The 27,688-nt window shown below is 40.9% G+C and overlaps 1 protein-coding gene across 2 annotated transcripts in view; it reads right to left on the bottom strand.

Moving 5' to 3' along the window:
• The window catches only part of znf800b (zinc finger protein 800b), a 31,010-nt gene extending 13,883 nt beyond the window's left edge, over positions 1-17,127 (bottom strand). The window contains exons 1-2 of one of the 2 annotated variants that reach the window (XM_058417471.1): positions 16,917-17,127; positions 1,686-1,819 (exon numbers count right to left, since the gene is read on the bottom strand). In XM_058417471.1, the coding sequence (XP_058273454.1) occupies positions 1,686-1,794 (109 nt within the window). In that variant the 5' untranslated portion in view covers positions 1,795-1,819; positions 16,917-17,127. The remainder of the gene's footprint in view (positions 1-1,685; positions 1,820-16,916) is intronic. The other variant, XM_058417473.1, reaches the window with a different exon arrangement.
• Positions 17,128-27,688: the final 10,561 nt, after the last annotated feature.

Here is a 27,688-nt window from a genome sequence, read left to right as displayed (position 1 = left end):
TCTAGGGGCAATAATGAACCACAAATCTTCAGTCTCGGTCATGGTGAGAAGCACAGCTTCATATTTTCTGTACAAATGTGAGGAGAATTTCATGAGGTCATGCTCTGGTACACCCACCGATGCAGTTACTGACCCCTCCCTCACTGTGAGGGTGGAGTCATTTCATTGCCACTACAAGTTACCCCACTAAACTTCTTTACTTCACAATCATTAAAAAAACATGAGCACATTTAAGGTTTTGATTTATAATGGACTGGCTGTAGATCACATTCTGCTGACTTTTGGTCAGTGTTTCTTTTATCTTTCCAGCCAATATGGCCACCAATCAATAATGTAAAACATGTGAGCCTAATCTCGTGACATGCACTGAGGGGAAAATGGAACAAAAAATGCTGAAGAAGTGAAACATCTCAACAATCTGGCAGTTTCACTGTCTTAAAGCCACTGCTATTTTCAAAGTTCATAAAAACCAGTGAGCCTCAAGGGGAAAGAAAGCAAATAATGTTAACACCAGTAAACTTAAGACACTTAAGAGTACATCATGAAACAGACTCCAGCAATGAACCAGTACACTGAACATTTCACACTAAACAACAGACTGAAAATGGGAGATTCGGCTAATTATTCATCACCAAACAATATATGTTTTGTTTGTTTTTTTTGCTGCACTCAATTAGAGGTCATAACTCATTCCCGACCTCTGACCAGGAAAAAACAAAGAAAGCATCATCTCAGGAAGGAATTCCTAATCAGCAGTTCGGGGCGGTCTTCAACTCCCAGGTCCTCAGAGTTCAACAAGGTGACATCAACTCTACATGACTGCTCACAGCATGAACAGTAAACACTGTGGCATGCCTTAGTATTACATCAGTTATACTCGACACATACAAGTATCTCCTTTAGATCAATCTACACAGACACATATTCGATTGTTAGACCTTTAAAGGAGAAGTTCACTTCCAGAACAAAAATATACAAATAATTTCCTCACCCCCTCGTCATCCAAGATGTTCATGTCTTTCTTTTTTCAGTCTTAAAGAAATGATGTTTTTTGGGGAAAACATTTCAGGATTTTTCTCCATATAGTGGACATCAATGGTGCCCGTGAGTCTGAACTTCCAAAATGCAGTTTAAATGCAGCTTCGAAGAGCTCTAAACCTCGATCCCAGCCCAGGAGGAGGAGTCTTATCTAGACAAACCATCAGTTCAGATATACTTTTTAACCACAAAAGCTTGTCTAGGACTAGCTCTGGGACACGTGTGTGTGACGCTAGGTACTACGTAATCACGTCGGAAGGTGAGGTAGGCGGAACAGTGTTTACTAGCATGGAGAAGTTGTTGCATGTGGAATGACAAAGTTATATCTTTGTGTCAGTTTTTTGTTTAACTTTGTGTCATCCCTCTGAAGCTGCAGTTAAACTGCATTTTGGAAGTTCAGACTCACAGGCACCAGTGAGTCTGAACCCATTATCAGTGATAATGGGGGAAAAGAATAGGTGTGAAATTAAATACATTTACTGTAGCTTGGATTCATCCAGACTGGTCTTTGGTGAATATGTAACTTTAAGAGTACAATTAGGCTGTGAACAGAATTCTCAGGATTTTACAGTACATTAATCACAGCTCTGCAGTCCAGCTCTGTGCTGTAGTTCTACTGACCAAGAGCAAAGAACGAGAGGCCTTACCTGGCATTTGGTTGAGGTGCTCTGGCCTGAGCATTGGGACTTTTTCCTCCAGCTCATCTGTCTGACATGACTTTTCGTTGCTTGGGATCTCAGCTGTGAGATCCTCCATGTTCTGAACTTGCTGAGCTGAACCTCTGAAAAGAGCAAGGAAAAAAATATTGATACAGTGCTGAAAGGGCTAAACGCTAATGCAACTTCACTGAGAGGAAAATGACACTAGAGCAGGCTAATAAAACTGTCATGAAGCAGCATAGGTCAGCACTAAAGGAAATAAGACATGCTATAGCATATTGATCAAATCGTAGCTGGTGCTTAAACAGCTCATGCGTGGCTTTGTTGCCCACATTACTGGATGTGTTATGGACAGTGGAAACTGACCAGTCAGGTTTGGAGAAAGGACACAGAGAAGTGACTCAGAGTGTACTAATGATTACTGAGATCTTACTCCAACACTGTCTCTATGCCTGCTCTTTCAGGCCACTGAAACTCCCATTTGCTCTTGAAAGCAAAAAATATCAGCAGCTAGCTGAATTCCTGTGTCAGAAGTTTGCGCTAATGTTCACAGAGACAAACAAAAGGAAAAATCCCTAAACCATTCGCACCCCTGCCTGTGACACTGTTATTCAATTAGGCTGCAGTTCACAGTCTGATTGTAATGAGTTCATCTGGGAGGAGTGTCTGTTCACCAACAGCCCGCTTCAAACCACTCGCTGAGACGCTCATTACTCCAAAAATAGCACAAGACACTTCATTATCTGGATTTGTGGATAAATATGAATGTGCACTGGGAGCATCTTGATGACAAAGGAAACTATCTTGTCCTCAGTTTGTGTTTTTTTCCCTTCTTTTGAACCACAAACTTTTTTTCTATTGGAGAAATAAAGGGCATGGTCTGAGCACTATGGATAGTCCACACAGAACATCTGACATGAAGAACATTTTCAGACTTAATACAAGGTTCTTGGAATAAAAAAAAAAAGAACACTAGATGGCGACAAACACCAGTTCCAGTTGAACAGCTGAGCAAGAGTGCATAAACTACTAAAATATCATCTATCTAGACCTGATAGGATGGAATTATGGTTATTGATTTCAACAATATATACATTATTGAGCTCAACTGTTTATTCATATGCATAACAACGAGTTCTTAGCAAAACTGAACTTAAATGTAATTTCTGTCTCTGTCTGTGCCTCTCTCTTTGTCGGTCGGTCAGTCTGTCTGTCTGTCTGTGTCCGTCCATGTGTCTCACTTAAGTTTGGTTAAATTAATTTGTAAAAGACACAACAGTAGAACTCAGGGCAATGTTTAATAATGACCACTTATCAGTAAGGTTAATATGTTAAAAAAGGCTTCAGAGAGAATAAAGAATGAACTCTGCAGCAATGGAAAAAGGTCATATGATCTGCTGAGTTCAGATTTACCCTGTTCCAGAGTGATGGGTATATCAGGGTAAGAAAAAGGGGCAAATGAAGTGATGCAAACCCTCAGACCTAGTGGTTACTGTACACGCTTGGGGGGGGGGGCAGTGTGATGATCTAGGGTTGACTCAGTTGCCCACGTCTGGGTTCGGTGATGTTATGGGCCAGAAGGTTTATCAATAGATTTGTTTCTTCCCTGGTGGCACCAAGATGTCCAGGATTCATCAGGCTCAGAGTAAGAGTGGTTCAGGGAGCATGGGGCAATAGTGATATCTATGTGGCTGAACAACAAAACATTAAAATTTTGGGTCCATGGCCAGGAAACTCCCCAGGTCTTAATCCCATTGGGAACTTGTGGTCAATCCTCAAGAGGCAGGTGGTCAATCAAAAACCCACAAATTCTGACAAACATTGATTATGCAAGAAAGGGCTACCATCAGTCAGCATGTGGCCCAGAATCTGACTGACAGCCAGGGAGGACTGCAGAGGTTTCATCACATCTGGGAACATTGTAACATGCCTGGGTTCCTGGGTGTAGTAGATTGTAGTAGATCAATCTACTACACCCTACTACATCATCAATCTACTACACTATCAATCTACTACACCCTACTACATCATCAATCTACTACACCCAATCTACTATACCCTACTACATCATCAATCTACTACACCCAATCTACTACACCCTACTACATCATCAATCTACTACACCATCAATCTACTACACCCTACTACATCATCAATCTACTACACTATCAATCTACTACACCCTACTACATCATCAATCTACTACACCCAATCTACTATACCCTACTACATCATCAATCTACTACACCCTACTACACCATCAATCTACTACACCCAACATCAATCTACTACACCCTACTACATCATCAATCTACTATACCCTACTACACCATCAATCTACTACACCATCAATCTACTACACCCTACTACACCATCAATCTACTACACCCAACATCAATCTACTACACTCTACTACATCATCAATCTACTATACCCTACTGCACCATCAATCTACTACACCCAAAATCAATCTACTACACCCTACTACATCATCAATCTACTATACCCTACTACACCATCAATCTACTACACCCAACATCAATCTACTACACCCAACATCAATCTACTACACCCTACTACATCAATCTACTATACCCTACTACACCATCAATCTACTACACCCAACATCAATCTACTACACCCTACTACACCATCAATCTACTACACCCTACTACACCATCAATCTACTACACCCAACATCAATCTACTACACCCTACTACATCATCAATCTACTATACCCTACTACACCATCAATCTACTACACCCTACTACACCATCAATCTACTACACCCTACTACACCATCAATCTACTACACCCAACATCAATCTACTACACCAAACATCAATCTACTACACCCTACTACATCATCAATCTACTACACCCAATCTACTACACCATACTACATCATCAATCTACTATACCCTACTACACCATCAATCTACTACACCCTACTACATCATCAACCTACTACACCCTACTACATCATCAATCTACTACACCCTACTACATCATCAATCTACTACACCCTACTACATCATCAATCTACTACACCCTACTACACCATCAATCTACTACACCATCAATCTACTACACCCAACATCAATCTACTACACCATCAATCTACTATACCCTACTACACCATCAATCTACTATACCCAACATCAATCTACTACACCATCAATCTACTACACCCAACATCAATCTACTACACCCTACTACATCATCAATCTACTATACCCAACATCAATCTACTACACCCTACTACATCATCAATCTACTACACCCTACTACATCATCAATCTACTACACCATCAATCTACTACACCCAACATCAATCTACTACACCCTACTACACCATCAATCTACTACACCCAACATCAATCTACTACACCCTACTACATCATCAATCTACTACACCCAACATCAATCTACTACACCCTACTACATCATCAATCTACTACACCCTACTACACCATCAATCTACTACACCCAACATCAATCTACTACACCATCAATGTACACCATCAATCTACTACACCCAACATCAATCTACTACACCCTACTACACCATCAATCTACTACACCCAACATCAATCTACTACACCCTACTACACCATCAATCTACTACACCCTACTACATCAATCTACTACACCATCCATCTACTACACCCAACATCAATCTACTACACCCTACTACACCATCAATCTATTACACCCTACTACACCATCAATCCACTACACCATCAATCTACTACACACATCAATCTACTACACCCTACTACAGCATCAATCTACTACACCATCAATCTACTACACCCTACTACACCATCAATCTACTATACCCAACATCAATCTACTACACCATCAATCTACTACACCCAACATCAATCTACTACACCCTACTACACCATCAATCTACTACACCCAACATCAATCTACTACACCCTACTACACCATCAATCTACTAAACCCAACATCAATCTACTACACCCTACTACATCATCAATCTACTATACCCAACATCAATCTACTACACCATCAATCTACTACACCCTACTACATCATCAATCTACTACACCCAACATCAATCTACTACACCCTACTACACCATCAATCTACTACACCCAACATCAATCTACTACACCATCAATCTACTACACCCAACATCAATCTACTACACCATCAATCTACTACACCCTACTACACCATCAATCTACTACACCCAACATCAATCTACTACACCCTACTACATCATCAATCTACTATACCCTACTACACCATCAATCTACTACACCCTACTACACCATCAATCTACTACACCCAACATCAATCTACTACACCCAACATCAATCTACTACACCCTACTACATCATCAATCTACTACACCCAATCTACTACACCATACTACATCATCAATCTACTATACCCTACTACACCATCAATCTACTACACCCTACTACATCATCAACCTACTACACCCTACTACATCATCAATCTACTACACCCTACTACATCATCAATCTACTACACCCTACTACACCATCAATCTACTACACCATCAATCTACTACACCCAACATCAATCTACTACACCATCAATCTACTATACCCTACTACACCATCAATCTACTATACCCAACATCAATCTACTACACCATCAATCTACTACACCCAACATCAATCTACTACACCCTACTACATCATCAATCTACTATACCCAACATCAATCTACTACACCCTACTACATCATCAATCTACTACACCCTACTACATCATCAATCTACTACACCATCAATCTACTACACCCAACATCAATCTACTACACCCTACTACATCATCAATCTACTATACCCAACATCAATCTACTACACCCTACTACATCATCAATCTACTACACCCTACTACACCATCAATCTACTACACCCAACATCAATCTACTACACCATCAATGTACACCATCAATCTACTACACCCAACATCAATCTACTACACCCTACTACACCATCAATCTACTACACCCAACATCAATCTACTACATCCTACTACACCATCAATCTATTACACCCTACTACACCATCAATCCACTACACCATCAATCTACTACACACATCAATCTACTACACCCTACTACAGCATCAATCTACTACACCATCAATCTACTACACCCTACTACACCATCAATCTACTATACCCAACATCAATCTACTACACCATCAATCTACTACACCCAACATCAATCTACTACACCCTACTACACCATCAATCTACTACACCCAACATCAATCTACTACACCCTACTACACCATCAATCTACTAAACCCAACATCAATCTACTACACCCTACTACATCATCAATCTACTATACCCTACTACACCATCAATCTACTATACCCAACATCAATCTACTACACCATCAATCTACTACACCCTACTACAGCATCAATCTACTACACCATCAATCTACTACACCCTACTACACCATCAATCTACTATACCCAACATCAATCTACTACACCATCAATCTACTACACCCAACATCAATCTACTACACCCTACTACACCATCAATCTACTACACCCAACATCAATCTACTACACCCTACTACACCATCAATCTACTAAACCCAACATCAATCTACTACACCCTACTACATCATCAATCTACTATACCCTACTACACCATCAATCTACTATACCCAACATCAATCTACTACACCATCAATCTACTACACCCTACTACATCATCAATCTACTACACCCAACATCAATCTACTACACCCTACTACACCATCAATCTACTACACCCAACATCAATCTACTACACCATCAATCTACTACACCCAACATCAATCTACTACACCATCAATCTACATCATCAATCTACTACACCCTACATCATCAACCTACTACACCCTACTACACCATCAATCTACTACACCCTACTACATCATCAATCTACTACACCATCAATCTACTACACCCAACATCAACCTACTACACCCTACTACATCATCAATCTACTACACCCTACTACATCAATCTACTACACCCAACATCAATCTACTACACCATACTACACCATCAATCTACTACACCCTACTACACCATCAATCTACTACACCATCAATCTACTACACCCTACTACACCATCAATCTACTACACCCAACATCAATCTACTACACCCTACTACATCATCAATCTACTACACCCAACATCAATCTACTACACCCAACTACATCATCAATCTACTACACCCTACTACACCATCAATCTACTATACCCAGCATCAATCTACTACACCCAACATCAATCTACTACACCATCAATGTACATCATCAATCTACTACACCCTACTACACCATCAATCTACTATACCCAACATCAATCTACTACACCATCAATCTACTACACCCAACATCAATCTACTACACCATCAATCTACTACACCCAACATCAATCTACTACACCATCAATCTACATCATCAATCTACTACACCCTACATCATCAACCTACTACACCCTACTACACCATCAATCTACTACACCCTACTACACCATCAATCTACTACACCCTACTACATCATCAATCTACTACACCATCAATCTACTACACCCAACATCAACCTACTACACCCTACTACATCATCAATCTACTACACCCTACTACATCAATCTACTACACCATCCATCTACTACACCCAACATCAATCTACTACACCCTACTACACCATCAATCTATTACACCCTACTACACCATCAATCCACTACACCATCAATCTACTACACACATCAATCTACTACACCCTACTACACCATCAATCTACTACACCCTACTACACCATCAACTTACTACACCCAACATCAATCTACTACACCCTACTACACCATCAACTTACTACACCCAACATCAATCTACTATACTATCAACCTACTACACCCAACATCAATCTACTACACCATCAATCTACTACACCATCAATATATTACACCCTACTACATCAATCTACTATACCCTACTACATCTTCAATCTACTACACCCAATCTACATCAACAATCTACTACACCCTACATCATCAATCTACTACACCCAATCTACTACACCCTACAACATCATCAATCTACTACACCCTACATCATCAATCTACTACACCCTACAACATCAATCTACTACACCCTACATCATCATCAATCTACTACACCCTACTACATCATCAATCTACTACACCCTACTACATCATCAAATCTACTACACCCAATCTACTACACCCTACTACATCATCAATCTACTACACCCAATCTACTACACCCAATCTACTACACCCTACATCATCATCAATCTACTACACCCTACATCATCATCAGTCTACTACACCCTACATCATCAATCTACTACACCCTACAACATCAATCTACTACACCCCCTACAACATAATCAATCTACTACACCCAATTTACTCCACCCTACATCATCATCAATCTACTACACCCTACATCATCATCAATCTACTACACCCTACTACATCAATCTACTACACCCAATCTACATCATCAATCTACTACACCCTACTACATCATCAATCTACTACACCCAATCTACTACACCCTACTACATCATCAATCTACTACACCCAATCTACTACACCCTACATCATCATCAATCTACTACACCCTACATCATCATCAGTCTACTACACCCTACAACATCAATCTACTACACCCCCTACAACATAATCAATTTACTACACCCAATCTACTCCACCCTACATCATCATCAATCTACTACACCCTACATCATCATCAGTCTACTACACCCTACATCATCATCAGTCTACTACACTCTACAACATCAATCTACTACACCCTACATCATCAATCTACTACACCCTACATCATCAATCTACTACACCCTACATCAATCTACTACACCCTACATCAATCTACTACACCCTACATCATAAATCTACTACACCCTACAACATCATCAATCTACTACACCCCCTACAACATCATCAATCTACTACACCCAATCTACTACACCCTACATCATCAATCTACTACACCCTACTACATCATCAATCTACTACACCCAATCTACTACACCCTACATCATCATCAGTCTATTACACCCTACATCATCAATCTACTACACCCTACTACATCATCAATCTACTACACCCTACATCATCATCAGTCTATTACACCCTACATCATCATCAATCTACTACACCCTACAACATCATCAATCTACTACACTCTACATCATCAATCTACTACACCCTACATCATCAATCTACTACACCCTCTACAACATCAATCTACCACACCCAATCTACTACACCATCAATCTACTACACCCAATCTACTACACCCTACATCATCATCAATCTACTACACCCTACATCGTCATCAGTCTACTACACCCTACATCATCATCAATGTACTACACCCCCTACAACATCAATCTACTACACCCAATCTACTACACCCTACATCATCATCAGTCTACTACACCCTACATCATCATCAGTCTACTACACCCTACATCATCATCAGTCTACTACACTCTACAACATCAATCTACTACACCCTACATCATCAATGTACTACACCCTACATCATCAATGTACTACACCCTACAACATCATCAATCTACTACACCCTACAACATCATCAATCTACTACACCCTACAACATCATCAATCTACTACACCCTACAACATCATCAGTCTACTAAACCCTACATCATCATCAGTCTACTACACCCTACATCATCATCAGTCTACTACACCCTACATCATCATCATCAATCTACTACACCCTACATCATCATCATCAATCTACTACACCCTACATCATCATCATCAATCTACTACACCCTACATCATCATCATCAATCTACTACACCCTACATCATCATCATCAATCTACTACACCCTACATCATCAGTCTACTAAACTCTACATCATCATCAGTCTACTACACCCTACATCATCATCAGTCTACTACACCCTACATCATCATCAGTCTACTACACCCTACATCATCATCAGTCTACTACACCCTACATCATCATCAGTCTACTACACTCTACATCATCATCAGTCTACTACACTCTACAACATCAATCATCAATGTACTACACCCTACATCATTAATCTACAACATCATCAATCTACTACACCCTACAACATCATCAATCTACTACACCCTACAACATCAATCTACTACACCCTACAACATCATCAATCTACTACACCCTACATCAATCTACTACACCCTACATCATCAATCTACTACACCCCCTACAACATCAATCTACTACACCCTACATCATCAATCTACTACACCCTACAACATCATCAATCTACTACACCCCCTACAACATCATCAATCTACTACACCCCCTACAACATCAATCTACTACACCCTACATCATCATCAGTCTACTACACCCTACAACATCAAGTTACTACACCCTACATCAATCTACTACCACCTACATCAATCTACTACACCCTACATCATCATCAGTCTACTACACCCTACATCATCATCAGTCTACTACACCCTACAACATCATCAATCTACTACACCCTACATCATCATCAGTCTACTACACCCTACATCATCATCAGTCTACTACACCCTACATCATCATCAGTCTACTACACCCTACATCATCATCAGTCTACTACACCCTACATCACCATCAGTCTACTACACCCTACATCACCATCAGTCTACTACAGTCTACAACATCAATCTACTACACCCTACAACATCATCAATCTACTACACCCTACAACATCATCAATCTACTACACCCTACAACATCAAGTTACTACACCCTACATCAATCTACTACACCCTACATCATCAATCTACTGCACCCTACAACATCATCAATCTACTACACCCTACAACATCATCAATCTACTACACCCTACAACATCAATCTACTACACCCTACAACATCAATCTACTACACCCTACAACATCAATCTACTACACCCTACAACATCAATCTACTACACCCTACATCATCAATCTACTACACCCCCTACAACATCAATCTACTACACCCTACATCATCAATCTACTACACTCTACAACATCAATCTACTACACCCTACAACATCATCAATCTACTACACTCTCTATAACATCAATCTACTACCCCCCCACAACACCAATCTACTACACCCCCCTACATCGATCTACTACGCCCCTCTACAACATCAATCCACTACACCCCCTTACATCAATCTACTACACTCCCCACTGCCCCTAATACTGCCCCTATGTCAATCTACTACACCCCCATCCAACATATCTACTACTGCCCCCATAACGCTCCCCCAACACCACCATTAAACAATAAGAGAATCTTTAATTCTAGTCTTTTCTAACAATTGAACCAATAAGCTAAGTTCTAAACACAGAATTGGGCCTGAATCTATTTAACTGTATACATTATTAGTTGATAACATTTATTTCACTGAATGAAGGTTTGTTTATATTGTTGGTATTTTAGCGGGATTACATTCACTGGTCCCTGCTGTGGGGATGGGCAGAGGTCAGTGCAGTAGAATAATACAGCCAGTATGTAATATTTCAGACTACAGGTAAATTTTACACATTTAGCTGCACACTGTAATATCAGACATCAGATCCTGTAACAATCAGCAGAGCCGGGAACTGGATTTATTTTTGGAATGGGAAATCTTTACATATAAAGATACTTGACTGTTTTCTTCTGTTAGGATTAAGTTGACTATATTTATAATATATAATAGTTCTATGTTTACAATGTAATAGATTTTTGGGGGTTTAACTTTGAGGAGCTACACTTTAGAGCGTAGTAGCTTTTAAAAGATCAGATGGATTATCGGTATTGGCTGATACTCAAGGATTCAGTATCGGCATCGGCTTCCGAAAAGAAAAAGTGGTATCATGCCATCTCTAATTTTAACCAGCACTTCAGCACCGTGAGATGTGAGCCCCTGTGAGCCAGTGGTGTCTGTGCAGTATGCAGACACTCACCACGCTGCAGGTCTGGTGTGAATTTGAGACATTACTACTGATCTAGTGTGAAAATGTTGTGTAACTCTTAACATCACGCTCATTTAGATTATAGTCTGATCGGATTACACACTCTGCCAGTAATACAGAATAATATTAGCAGCATGTGTCTACATGTTAACTAGCCTTAATCAGCTTCAGTGTACAACAGCATGAGAGTGTTAGAAAGGCACTTTGGATGGGACAGAGCAAGGACATGCTGCTGTCCAGAAACTGATACCCACATCCACACACTCCCCTCAAACACTCTCACCAGCACAAGTCAATCAGTTTAACTTCATTCTGTATAGAGAAGTGGAGCAGTGATTTACTGCAAGCAACTTCAATATAATGAAATTCTTTTACTGACTGTGTAGCAGAAAGAACATTACATCTTTTCCTATTAACATACACTACATGTTCCTGATAGTTTTGTCAGTTGCAGCAACTTTCAAGGGACAAACTGGAAAGTGTCTAACAAGAATTCCACTTTAATACAGTGCTTTAAAAAAATCTCTGAACGCTTTAAAAAAGCACAAACCAGAACATACTCATGTCTGTGAAGACATGCTGCCATTTTAGCAGACAAAAAATATCTGGCAACCTTTCAGACTCCATCACAGATGCTGGTCATTCAGTTTGAGGGAGCAGGTACAGTCATCTCACCACCTGCAGCCTGACAGATTTACCAAGACTTCAATCCCAACAACCAATCACTGATCACCACTGCTCCCAATGACCAATCACTGAACACCACTGTCCCTCCCAATGACCAATCACTGAACACCACTGTCCCTCCCAATGACCAATCACTGATCACCACTGTCCCTCCCAATGACACAGATCACCACTATTCTGAAATGACACAGATCACCACAGATCACCAATCAACACAGATCACCACTGCCGCTCCCAATGACCAATCACTGATCACCACTGTCCCTCCCAATGACCAATCACTGATCACCACTATTCCCACAGATCAACACAGATCACCACTGCCGCTCCCAATGACCAATCACTGATCACCACTGTCCCTCCCAATGACCAATCACTGATCACCACTGCTGCTCCCAATGACCAATCACAGATCACCACTGCCACTCCCAAAGACCTATCACTGACCTAGGACTGCTCCCAATCACCATTGTGATCCACACTTGCAGTGATACAACAGAGCTTAATCAAACCTTATATGGGGTATACTTTAAATATTTACATACAAATAACATAAGCTTCACAAAACAAAAGAAATAAAAACATAAATCCACAAATGAATAATAAAGTTCACAGCCTCACTCCATGATCAGTGAATCTGTGCATCCTCTGGTGTTTGTGAAGTGGCTTGTATTTATTCATAGATTTCTTGAAACTTTTCTCACACTGACTTGCGCAGTTCCACAAATAGACATGTTTTTCACTAAAAGAGTGGAACAACTTTTCACCCACTTCACTTCAACCAATCACAGCGGTTATCTGTTTGGTCACTAAGTGCCAGAGAAGTACTTCTGTAAAGAATCTTTGGTTGTGGTCAGTGGTGTTACAACACATGATCAAATAAGATCACTAGGTTTTAGCACCACTGTGACCAAAAACAACAGACCATAACGTTCCTGTAGTGTCAGAAAATTAAATTAAATTCTAAATAAATAAACGAAATTCTCAGAGTGTGGATGATGCTACAACACTCATCTAAAATTTACCAACAAGAGGATAGCTCAGGATTGCACACAGCTCACTGGACAGCTACCAATGTGCTAGTGACCATGGAGAAATGGAACCAAAACATCTGGGATTTAAAATAAAATAAAAAAAATAATAATAATTTTAATAATTTGCACAAATGTCTCCTGCTTCCAGCTCATTCACTGTAAAAGCAATGCCACAATTTTACACTCAGAGTCTGCGGGAGCTCCTGAAAATAAACAATATTCAGATGATTTCTGTAAAAACGCTTGCACACTACACTCTTCACGCTTTTAGGCTGGAGAAAGCCATCAGACTGTATGCATCGTCATACATAAACTACTACAAAGGTAAGAAAATACCTTATAATAGAAACAACCACCCAAGCTAACGTTAAACCAACACTACGACTTTATTAACACTAGTGAAAAACAAGCTGACTGACTGACGCGCTGTACTGCCAAACGTAAACAGCCAGCGGGAGACACTCAGTTCACATCCTTTTAAAATATCAATACATCTCTACAGCATCTCCTCATAGTTATATCATGACAGGACAACATGGCCTGAAAACAAACAGAGGATGAATTACGTCACAACAGTGTCTGTTTCTGACTTATCAGCAAGCAAAACAGTGATAAGGTGAACAACACACACAACACCAGAGGCATCACTGACACCAACCTCAAACAAGCTGACCCGTGCACACGTGAAGAACTCCGTCATCACTTACAACATAGTGCAATGAATAAAAATCACGTGCTGGGCCTTTAAATAACTTCCCAGGAAAAACTGCTGTTAAAAGATTTGCCATGTAATAAATGTAACTGTGTTATCATCTAGTCCTAGTGGAAATGCAGTGGAAAACAGATTAGTTAGGGGTAGGAGAAAACAATCTCGCGCCGTACAACTACATCATAACTATTTAATAAACACGCGAGCCTCGCGTCGATGACGTCATCGGTCACGTGGGCGCACAGGAAGCCTTTAGACGGAGCAGCTCGTGAAGACTTTGGCGATAGCAATGAAACTGCTGCGAAATGGACCTCAGATGTACAGGTTAAAGCGTTAGACTGAGTGATCTTCCGCAAACGGAAAACACACAGGGAGATACAGAGTGTTAAAGTGACATTGTTTCATCTAAGGGCCTTTATAAAAAGCGCGTATCAGTGACGCCACCTCGGGGCGCGTGCAGTGTGACACACTAACTAAACTTTGCGACTGAACACATCCTGCGAGTCCTAAACACCAGGCGCACAACTCCGACCAAAACTTAAGACAAATGTTTTTCTTCCTAATCGAAAGTGTGTGTGTGTGTGTGTGCGCGCGCGCGCTGTGGGAGGAATCAGCGATGCGATTTCGACTCGCTCGCCTGTTTCCTCGTCACGTCCTCCGAGGACGCACGCATGCACACGCGCAGCTAGCTGACCTGTTGAGGCGGGTCCAGGGGCCAAACACACATCAACAGCTGTTCCACAACAAGCCTGAAGTACTTGCTTTTTGTTTTTTACTCGACGCAGTGCTGCGTAGTGTTGAAGTTTAGCGGAAACAGCGCGGTGTGTCTCTGCGCTCAGCGGCGCGGTGGTTGCGCAGCTCCTCTCTGCACGCCGCCGATGCTAGGTGCTCGCGTGCTGGGGCGATAACTTCGCTCACACTCCACTGTCTTTTTTGGCAAAACTGCCACACAGGAGCGCAAAGGCACTTACCCACTCTCTCGTGGAGAGGCACGATTTGCATGAGTCCCCCCTTCATTATCCTCCACAAAATCTCTTTTTACACGGTTGTATTTTCACCCCCTGCTCTCAAACCGCACTGTTTTGGATCACAAAAGAGCAGATTAAGTTTATCAAAAGAAGTACAAAAAATGCATTTTTCACGCCATGACAGGGCCTCTTTACAGACTACAGCATGGCCGAGAGTGTGGCGTAAAAACGGGCTGAGCCGCCAGACAACAGCGCTGCGCGAGCACAACGCAAACCCGCTTGCCATATAAACAGCACTAAACGACGACACCGGAGCGACTGGAGATCAGATATCTAATCGTACATGATCCGAAAACGCCCGTGTTGTCATGAAGAAATGCTGCGCTTTGCACCTCGGCGCTCACCTTTTCCAAAGCAGCGGCTTGGCGCACAGGACCGGTGACCCTTCCGGCTTTGCGCGTCTTCCTCTCCGTTATATGTTTCAGTAAAGAGCTCCAAGAGCAGCCCGCTGACGACAGGAACATTTAGCCGAATGTATTTTGCTATTCGCAGTCGGCAAAGGCGACGGAAAAGGTTAGTTTTGTTCGTCGAAACGGACCCTTCCCCTAGCACGCTCAGGCAGAGCCGAGAAAACGGTGACGCCATTTTCTGCAAAAACAACCACGTTCTGCGAGCTCAAAGTCGCGTTTTTACACAGTTTCCAAGCCCCGTGACGCTCAAATCAAACGCGTGGAACAAGAAAGAAAGCCACTGATGCTTGTTCTTACCGGTGTTGGTTCCCGAAAGCTGAGTAAAATCCGATTTTGTTGAGTACGACGCGTGTTCGAGCCGGGAAGCTACTCCGAGTTTGCGTCCCTCCTCGCAGAGAGAGGTTGTGTTTAAACGCCTCCAAGCACGCGCGCACACACACACACGCACACACACTCCGTCCGATCTCCTCCCAGTGCACGAGGACAGAGCTGGCTCAGACTGCACTCACAGCAAGTGCACTTTCTTCTACTTTCCCGATTTAAAAGTGATAATAACAACAATAATTTCACCTCACGCGTCGTTTATACACAGAACAGAAACCTCGACTTTAACCTTAGCTTTAAGACACACAGCAAAACAGACAGAGCACGGGCTTTTCACGTTGCGCGCGCACACACTTCCCAAGCGAGTGATAAACACACGTGATTCTTGTTTCGCACGACTCAAGAGACAGGAGTGTGGTCATTCTGCGGTCAATTTGTATTTATAAAACATATGCAACCTTATCCTCCAGAGCTTCTGCGCCGTATCGTCCACACGAAGCGCTTTCTTCATTTGCACGCGCACACACGTGCGTGTTGAGGAAAAGTTGACTCGAGCACAGAAAGCGAAGTGGACATCGATGATAATCATCAAGTGTGGCGAATAAAAATCTTTTATTTCTCATTCCTGTCTGCAGGTGCTGCTGCTGCTGGAGGTTCGCGTGCTAATTCAGGTTTACAGAAGTAGCAGCTGCGTGAACACACACGCGCGCGCACGTTCACGCGCCCTGCCGTGTGCGCTTGAAATGCACACAGCGCCCACCCTTCAGCCGCGCACGCGCCGGGTTTTACGCGCAGTCATGTGAAGTTTTATTAAAACGGTGATGTGTTTAATCTATTTATTTCTACTCAACGTGTGATAGATAACTAACAGTGAAACACGCTATAAATATCACCAGACTTTATCTCTCTAAAACAAACAGACTTTCCAGAAACTTCTATCACATAAAATATTAAACTCTACTCAGATGACAGTGTTTGTGTTTCAGGACATCTCAGTTCATCCATGCTCAGTAAACTGGGGTAAAGAAATAAAACAAATAAATACATTTAACTTTATTTTTATAGTAGAAAGTTTAACTGAGGAAGGTTTCTGCTTGGTGTAGCTCTAAAATAAACTCCACAGACTCACTGAGCAAATATTTATTTTAGAAATATAATCCAATGATTTCAATAAGGATCATTATCTCAGTGTGTCCAAATACTGGAATATTCTGGAGCCCTGTATCTTTACTACTGTTGTTGTTGTTCTAATTCCCTGAGCTTCCACTAACAGAAGACATTAGGTCTAATTTCAGTTTAATTCCATTTATTTGTATAGCGCTTTTAACAATGGACATTGTCTCAAAGCAGTTTTACAGAAGTTTTTATAGAAACTGACATTATTTATAAGCTACTTGTTTTTAATTTTTTGAGGTTTGAATTAAATTCACTGAATTCAGGTGATCAGGCTCATAACTATAAGAACTCAATAAACAGTATAATCATTTTGATTATGATGGATTGGGATAATGGTTTCTGTAACACACACACACACACACACAGCTCTCCTAGCTATGCTTCATAGTAAACCTGTAGTCATGTGAGTTATTGAGTTTTGGCTTAAACCCATTCAGTCCAAGTGAACAGTTAAAAAAATATTAACAGATATAGTGATGGTGGGTTTTAAAGTGAAACTTTTATCTAAAAAATTGCGGATCTAAGCTAAGGCTAAGCTTCACAAACCCATAAAGTTTAGTGGAGTATATACACTGATCAGGCATAACATTATGACCACTTGCCTAATATTGTGTCGGTCCCCATTTTGCTGCCAAAACAGCCCTGACCTGTCCTGCACAGTGCATTCTGTCACTTTTCTATCAGAACCAGCATTAACTTCTTCAGCAATTTGAGCAACAGTAGCTCATCTATTGGATCGGATCACACGGTCATCAATGAGCCTTGACTGCCCATGACCCTGTCACCGGTTCACCACTGTTCCTTCCTTGGACCACTTTTGATAGATACTGACCACTGCAGACCAGGAACACCCCACAAGAGCTGCAGTTTTGGAGATGCTCTGATCCAGTGGTCTAGCCATCACAATTTGTCCCTTCATTAAACTCAAAGCTCAAATCCTTACTCTTGTCCATTTTTCCTGCTTCTAACATCAACTTTGAGGACAAAATGTTGACTTGCTGCCTAATATATCCCACCCACTAACAGGTGCCATGATGAGGAGATCATCAGTCTCATTCACTTCACCTGTCAGTGGTTATAATGTTATGCTGTGTATTTGTTTATTATCCAGTCGTCAGGTGTTTCTCTTGAACTTCTGTTTTTCTCTCTAATCTGATTACCTACCAGTTGACCAGTTCCAGCTCGCAGCTCTTACCCATCATATGACAGCTGTATACTGGGTATCTTGTTGCTTCCTCCACTTCACACACTCACAAAATTCTGCCTACCATCTTCCACATACAGAAGCTCACACACACATGACTGGAAAGATGAGAAGAGCATCAGTATGCCCCTCCCACCCAGGAAGCATGGCCAGTTTTACTTCTGTTAACAGCTACATTTCTATTTTCTTGTATATCCCTGATCAGTCGTCTGCCCCCAGACATTACATTTACTCTGATCTCGAACACAAGGATCCAACCTGCTCTAATAACTGAGTCGTATCGGGTCTCTTGAGGTTTTTACTGTTCTGGGAAATTCTGAACATACTTCTGTAATTATTATGTTTGAGTGCTCTACAAGAGATGTTAAAGCTCAGTGTTTCATAGAGTTGTATATGAATATCAAAATGCTCAGCATAATGAGGGGAACTTCGTGTCGTGTGTTATAGTGACATCACGCACATGTCTACCCCAAAATAAGCAGAATTACAAAATTACCACAATATATGAAAATGACAAAAAACACTCAGGACATCAAGGAGAAGTGGGTCCACTCACCTCCAAAAGTATTGGCACCCTATCTGTCCACTCACCTCCAAAAGTGTTGGCACCCTATCTGTCCACTCACCTCCAAAAGTGTTGGCACCCTATCTGTCCACTCACCTCCAAAAGTATTGGCACCCTATCTGTCCACTCACCTCCAAAAGTATTGGCACCCTATCTGTCCACTCACCTCCAAAAGTATTGGCACCCTATCTGTCCACTCACCTCCAAAAGTGTTGGCACCCTATCTGTCCACTCACCTCCAAAAGTATTGGCACCCTATCTGTCCACTCACCTCCAAAAGTATTGGCACCCTATCTGTCCACTCACCTCAAAAAGTATTGGCACCCTATCTGTCCACTCACCTCAAAAAGTATTGGCACCCTATCTGTCCACTCAACTCCAAAAGTGTTGGCACCCTATCTGTCCACTCACCTCAAAAAGTATTGGCACCCTATCTGTCCACTCAACTCCAAAAGTATTGGCACCCTATCTGTCCACTCAACTCCAAAAGTGTTGGCACCCTATCTGTCCACTCAACTCCAAAAGTGTTGGCACCCATTCTATCCACTCACCTCTGAAAAGCATCAGAAGTAACGACTAATTGCTTCGTCAAGCCAATATCAAAGTTTGTTATGACGAACTTCTAGGTGTTTTTAACGTTTTCCATCTATGGGTTCATTTAAATCTCTAATTTCAACCTAATCATTTTGTTAGTTTTATTGATCATTTTGTCTTTATTGCTTGTTATTTTCACTGTAACAGGTTAGTATGTGTATGTGTTTAGAGTTACACATGCTCATCTGATGTGTTTTGTGGAAATTATTTTCACATTTTTCTAAATTGGAACATTTTCGTGAGAATTTCATGAAATTAGGCATTTACTGTACATTATATTGTACATTATATGATGGAGAAACAGTCATGTAAATGGAGAACATTATGGAAGTCAGAGAGCCTTGCTGAATGGTTTTACAACAAATCATTAGTTAAAAACGTCTCTGCTCCCGATCCGGTGTACTAATGTGATTATATATGAGTTTTCCCATGTACATTTAAACAGCACATACAGCAATGCAAAATTTTGAACAGTTTTCTATTACATTAGCATTTAGTAACGTTCTAACATATCACCCAGACTCAGCTTACAGGTTTCTCCTTCACAGCATGAGGAACATCCAAGCATTTCTCTCCACTCATGTTTCTCAGGTACGTTTCCTCTCAATATGAGAAGAATCAGTATTGAAATGAGTGTGTGTGTGTGTGTGTGTGTGTGAGAGAGAGAGAGAGAGAGAGAGAGAGAGAGAGAGTATTTAGGTAAAATCAAGACGTGTGTAAGTTTTTAAATGTGTGTGTAAGAGAGTATTTAAATGTGGGTGTCCGAGGGTGTATGAGAGAGTAAGAGGATTTAAGTCAAATCAAGACTTGTGTGAGTCTTTAAATGTGTGTTTGTGTGTGTGTGTGTGAGAGAGAGAGGGAGAGAGAGAATAGTGTGTGTGTGTGAGAGAGAGAGAGAGAGAGAGAGAGAATAGTGTGTGTGAGAGAGGGAGAGAGAGAGAGAATAGTGTGTGTGTGTGTGAGAGAGAGAGAGAGAGAGAGAGAATAGTGTGTGTGTGAGAGAGGGAGAGAGAGAGAGAATAGTGTGTGTGTGTGTGTGTGAGAGAGAGAGAGAGAGAGAGAGAGAGAGAGTATTTAGGTAAAATCAAGACGTGTGTAAGTTTTTAAATGTGTGTGTAAGAGAGTATTTAAATGTGGGTGTCCGAGGGTGTATGAGAGAGTAAGAGGATTTAAGTCAAATCAAGACTTGTGTGAGTCTTTAAATGTGTGTTTGTGTGTGTGTGTGAGAGAGAGAGGGAGAGAGAGAATAGTGTGTGTGTGTGTGTGTGAGAGAGAGAGAGAGAGAGAGAGAGAATAGTGTGTGTGTGAGAGAGGGAGAGAGAGAGAGAATAGTGTGTGTGTGTGTGTGAGAGAGAGAGAGAGAGAGAGAGAGAGAGAATAGTGTGTGTGTGTGAGAGAGAGAGAGAATAGTGTGTGTGTGTGTGTGTGAGAGAGAGAGAGAGAGAGAGAGAGAGAGAGAGAGAATAGTGTGTGTGTGTGAGAGAGAGAGAGAGCGAGAGAGAGAGAGAGAGAGAATAGTGTGTGTGTGTGTGAGAGAGAGAGAGAGCGAGAGAGAGAGAGAGAATAGTGTGTGAGTGTGGGAGAGAGAGAGAGAGAGAGAGAGAGAGAGAGAGAGAGAGAGAGAGAGAGAATAGTGTGTGTGTGTGTGTGTGAGAGAGAGAGAGAGAGAGAGAGAGAGAGAGAATAGTGTGTGTGTGTGTGAGTGGGGGGGTAGATGTGTGTGTATGTGTATGAGCATGAGACAGTGGTATGGTTAAGGTCTTGGTCACTGATTGGAAGGTGGTGAGTTCAAATCCCGGTTCACTGAAGCTGCCAATGCTGGCCCCTGAACCCTCAAATGCTCAGTTGTATAAATGAGATAAATGTAAATAGCTCTGGATGAGGCTGTCTGCCAAATTCTACAAATGAGAGAGAGAGAGAGAGAGAGAAATAGAAATAGAAATAGAAATAGACAGGTTTTTGTCAGTAGAAACCTACACCAGGAACTCCATCATGGATGTGAGTGAGGGGGAACGTGGTGGTGCTGGCTGCAGGATGTTGAGGTGTAGGTCAGTGTGGCTGCTTTTATACCTCACAGCATGTGCACTGGACAGTCTGAGAGAGCATCAAGAGCATTCACATGGCAGCTCCGAGCGTCAGGGGGCTGGTGGGTGACTGAGCTGAGATGCACAGAACATTTACATCAACAATCAATCAACCTTCAGTCTAAAAGAATGTGTAAAAAGAATGAACAGATTTCAGGATCTTATGAAGCTTTATCTTTTGTTCAGTCATCTTCATACAATCTATTAAAAACTGAACAATGCTCCTGTTTTAATGAATAGCTTCATTTCACTTCACAATAAGTTGACATGTCAGGTTTATTCAGAGACAGTGGATAAGAAGGGAAAAGCTTTCTGCCATCCAGTCCAGCTCTGTGCTCTGAGGTGTCAAGACTGTCAGTGAGTGAAATCAGTGGATCTGGAGTGGCTGAGTGTCCAGTGTGTCCACTTCACCCTCTCTACCTCCTTCTGTTTAAGCACATCTACTCAACAATTTATCTTCACGACATCTCAGAGCTTGTTCCTTTGCGTCTGACAGGTTCGACATGAATTGTGATGTCAGATATGCTGCCATGATACACATCATATGTATGTAAAGCAGGTGGACGCCTATTATTTCCTCTGTGCTGTTATAACAAGCTCTACTCTTCTGATGTTGTAAGAGTGAGGAGGTCTGGGGTTAAGTCGGTGTTCCAGTTCATCCCAAAGGTGTTCAGTGGGGTTGAGTCAGTGTCTTAACACACCATGTCTTCATGAAGCTCAGGGGCTTTGTGCACAGGGGCATTGTCATGCTGGAACAGGGTTCGAGTCTCTTAAGTGAAGGGAAACGCAATGCAGCAGTATATAAAGCCATTCTGATGCAACTGTGTACTTCAGACTTTGTGGGAAAAGTTTGGGGAAGAACCACATATGGGCATGATATTCAGGCGTTCACATACTTTTGACCACATAGTGTATTTTTTGATAGTTTTAAAAACAAATTTCTCCTGAAAAGGCAGTAAAGCAGACATGGGCTGCATGTTTCCTGTCTAACACAACTTTCTCCAGCCACATTTATCTAAAATGAAAAATTCTACAGTAATTGCAGACATATGTGTAACACTTTTATTATGTAAATAGGCCTCATAAGCTTACAGGTGCATCAGGTGAGATGAATCTTTTTCTTTTTCAAGATCAAATCTCTAATAGTTAGGAGGGTTTGAAATGTAAATGGTTCTTGCCCATTTTCATGAAGCTCCACCCCCAGGATCTACAGTGACCTTTGGGGTTAAAGGTCCATAAAATGATTGACAGGAACTGCATCCAAACACACACAAGCAGTCCAAACCTGTTTTCTCAGAGACGTTATACACTTTTGCTATAACTTCATTGCATTCTTTCAGGTTCTACTTTTCCTCCATGTAAGAAAAATAAAAACTCTTCATTGTTTATCTACATGTACTCCTTTTTTAAAGTTTTGTTTGCAAAAACACAAAACCATAAAATCCCTTATCTAAAAGCTATAAAAGAGGACATAAATGCCACGTTTGGCTTTAAAACAATTCCCACAAAAAAGAGAGAACTGGCTCCAGGTTTGAGGAAGCTGAAGCTGCGAATCATGGGGTCTCTGAATCAGAGGACTGTGGAAGCAGAGTTTCTACAGATATTGAGCGTCTTGTGTGTTGCCTTGAAATTTTATTTCTCCTTTCCATAAAGTGTGGACGGTTTTCTAGTCTCCATCCCTGACTCAGCTCCTGGAATTGGTTGATCAGGTTCTACGCTTTTCCTGCCCAAACAGCTTTATTTATCTTCGCTATTTTGACCCTGGTAGCGAAGCACTGGACTTCAGTAGCCTTGTTCACTTAGAGGGAATCATCACTGCAAACAAATCCATGACTAAATATCTTAATCCTTGAGGAAACATTTCTATCCTGATGGGCATGGTCTCTTAAAGAGTGACCCCTACACTCATCCTCAGCCAATCAGCAGAGCTCACTAAATGATTTAATGAGGATGAAAATAACAGAAACAGCATGCTGTCGTTTTCACACTCACCAGATCTCAAACCACTACCACCATCAACATACTAGTACATTACAAATACAAATATCTGTTGGAAGAGTCTTTATCCTTTCCAGAGACTTGTACAATTGATACCAGAGTGTATGAAAACTTTTTTGGACAACTTGTGCTAGCTTGAAACTTAAGCATTAATATAGGCACATGCTCAGATTATCACAGTCCAAGCACCTTCTGCAGATATCTCCCTATATAACTTGCCAGGTTATATCGAATGATAAAGATGACATAACTGAACCTAGAATTGCTCACAAAACTTAATAAGAATGAAATATGTATAAAATGTTGAAAGCCATTTGGCGTCCATGTTTTTGTTTTAGGAATTAAAATCAGCTTAATCAGACTTCAGTCTCTGAGATTTCTGAACATGCTCTCTGATGTTATCTACACCCAAAACTTTGCACTCTGCACCTCCTCATAACATAAACAAAGATTTCTTCCAAGCTTAGATCCATACATCAGTTACAGCTGTTTTAGTCAATCTAGCTCCGCCCACTTACTCTGATTTGCATGTGAACACCAAAATCCTAGCGCTAGTTTGCAAAAATATATTTAGCATACTGTGCAAATTTTCATAAATTTGACTGAGTGTGATTAAAATCCAAGAAGCAGGTTTTTACTTTCTCAGCCAAAGGATTTAGAAGAAAAAGAAATGTGACTATTAAACTTATTTTCCAGTTATTGTTATTTCTGTGTGAAAAACCACAAACAGTGCCCCCATAGAGTGGCTGGTTTGAGTGAGCTACCTGAGCTAAATCCTGAAATTCTAGAAATTCTAGTATCAGTTTGCAGAAGTATGTTTTTCATATGATGCACAATGTTTGTGGACGGGGTTAAATGGTCTAAAGCAGTTTTTTTTAGAGTTTGAATGAAAACTGTACACCATATTTCCCCCAGAGATGTGTGTAGTTTTGTCTGCACAGACATGAATAGCGCCCCTATTGGCCAATTTGAGTAAGAGTGATTAGGATAGTAGTGGTTCTCTATCTGGACCTACCATTCCAGCTGTCCTGTGTGACAATAGGTCATCATCATCATCATCAAAGGTTAAATAGCCCAGATATGCACTCAGCTGATAATATTAGCTGAAAATTATTTGTTTCTTGAGAACTATTTATTTAAACGTATCTCAGCCCCGCCCCTGTTCATTAACATGCCCCAAGCTTTACATATGACCTCAGAACAGTTTCCTCTATTACACCTTTCAGGTTTTTTGCAAATCCATGCAGCTAGTCATGAGGAAAAAACGGTTTGAGTAAATTAGTCCAGAGCTGTTTGGCGTAGGTTTTGATCATTACCAAGGTTCACAATCTGCAAAAGTAGATTTCACATATTATAAAAATTGTCACAAATTTAAGTGGGTGGAGCTAATTCTGTATGGCTTGAGCACACCAATCAAGCTAAGGTAAGAAATTAAACTGGACATTAAACAAACACAAATACCTGCATAAATCTGTGCCTAATGGCAGCCATTTCTTTAAAAATAATTTGTTCATCATCAAATATCAATGTATTGATACAGCGTACCAAATTTCAGCTCAGTGTAACAACAAGATTCTGATCATAAGCAAAGTTTGCCTATAAGCAGACGCTCTCTATGCAGCAAACTTTGCTTATGATCAGAATCTTGTTGTTTATACAACTTTCATATTTGGTGCAAATCCATTGTCTGATGAAATTAGGCTCCTCCTCAATAGTGTAGATTGATGTGTTGTGGTCAACTTGTTTCAGATCATTACTGAAGTACACACTCTGCTGAGTGGTTTGTCATCTTAGGGTCCTAAAAACACAAATAAAAATGTATGTTAATTATCATAAATTAGAATGGACACAGCTAAATGGCTCTTGGTGTTTTTTGCAATATAAATCCGTGTGCTATTGTTTGACCATTGGGCCTCTGTGGGTCTCTTTATGTGCCTGGGTTTTTGGGGGTTGTACTGCACCTTTCCTTCAGATTTGGTGTCAGGAGAATCATGAGAGACAAAACAGCCCAAAATAGAAAAGCACACCACTAAAAGAGGAGAAATCCTGAGTCAGCATTAAACACTATCACAATGTCTTGAGTGACCACATGTGATAGACCCAGAGATCCCAGTCTCCATATCTGCTGTTAGAAATCAGCTGTCTTTATTCTAGATTTAAACTAGGAAAATTTCAAAGTCTATTTCAAAGTTTGGCAGCCATTTAGAAAATACTCTAATGTGGTGTTTATGATGTGTGGTGTTGATGGAGCTCCTGCCCAGTGGATCCAGTCTATTCTAATAACCTCTACAGTTATTTTGATGGATTGAGCTGATAGGGAAATGTACAAATTCTTGTATCACATTTTACACATAAATCCTCAGAGTTAGCTTGTGTTACTAAATGGGACATGGGAATACGATTAGTTTGATGTATGATTGTACTCTGATGGACAGGAATGTCAGACACTCAGAAAGTTGGTCCAGTTACACAGTCTTGACCTCGGAGTCGGAGATGATTTTGCACTGAATTTGGGTTTCAAATGTTGATTCCCAGGTTCCTGGTTCAATCTTGTGCTCTAGTTATTGTATGGGTTTTGCATGCTACTAAAAATATGCTGGTAGGTGGAATGGAGTCTCTAAACTGCCTGTAGATGTGAAGATGTGTGTATGTGTATAGGGTACTGAAAATTAGTATCCGCTCTCAGCCCTGAGAAGGATAAAGTGGTCACTGAAGATGAATGTATGATTGTTAGGACATTTTTCACACCATGATTCCAATATTATTGGCACCTTCATTAAAAAAAAAGGTTAGGATAAAATACACTCACTGTCTATCCAATCAGACAATCATGTTAAAGCAGCACAATGCATAAAATCATACAGATACAGAAATAAGAGCTTCAGTTAATGTTCCCATCAAACATCAGAATGAAGAAAACGTCTGATCTCTGTGGTTTTTGGGCTGGTTTGGGTATGTCAGAAGCTGTTGAGCTCCTGGGATTTTCACACACAATAATCTCTAGAGTTTACACACAGAATGTTGGGGAAAATAAAAAACAGTGAGAAACAGACTGTCTTGTGAGACTCAGCACAAATTTCCCAGGGTGAAATGTCTGAAAATCTCAGATGCTCAGCAGCTTCTG

Source organism: Hemibagrus wyckioides, linkage group LG19, assembly GCF_019097595.1.
Source record: "Hemibagrus wyckioides isolate EC202008001 linkage group LG19, SWU_Hwy_1.0, whole genome shotgun sequence".
NCBI classification, from domain to species: domain Eukaryota; kingdom Metazoa; phylum Chordata; class Actinopteri; order Siluriformes; family Bagridae; genus Hemibagrus; species Hemibagrus wyckioides.
Note: the sequence above shows the minus strand (reverse complement) of the source record. Positions and strands in the feature narration are given on the sequence as shown.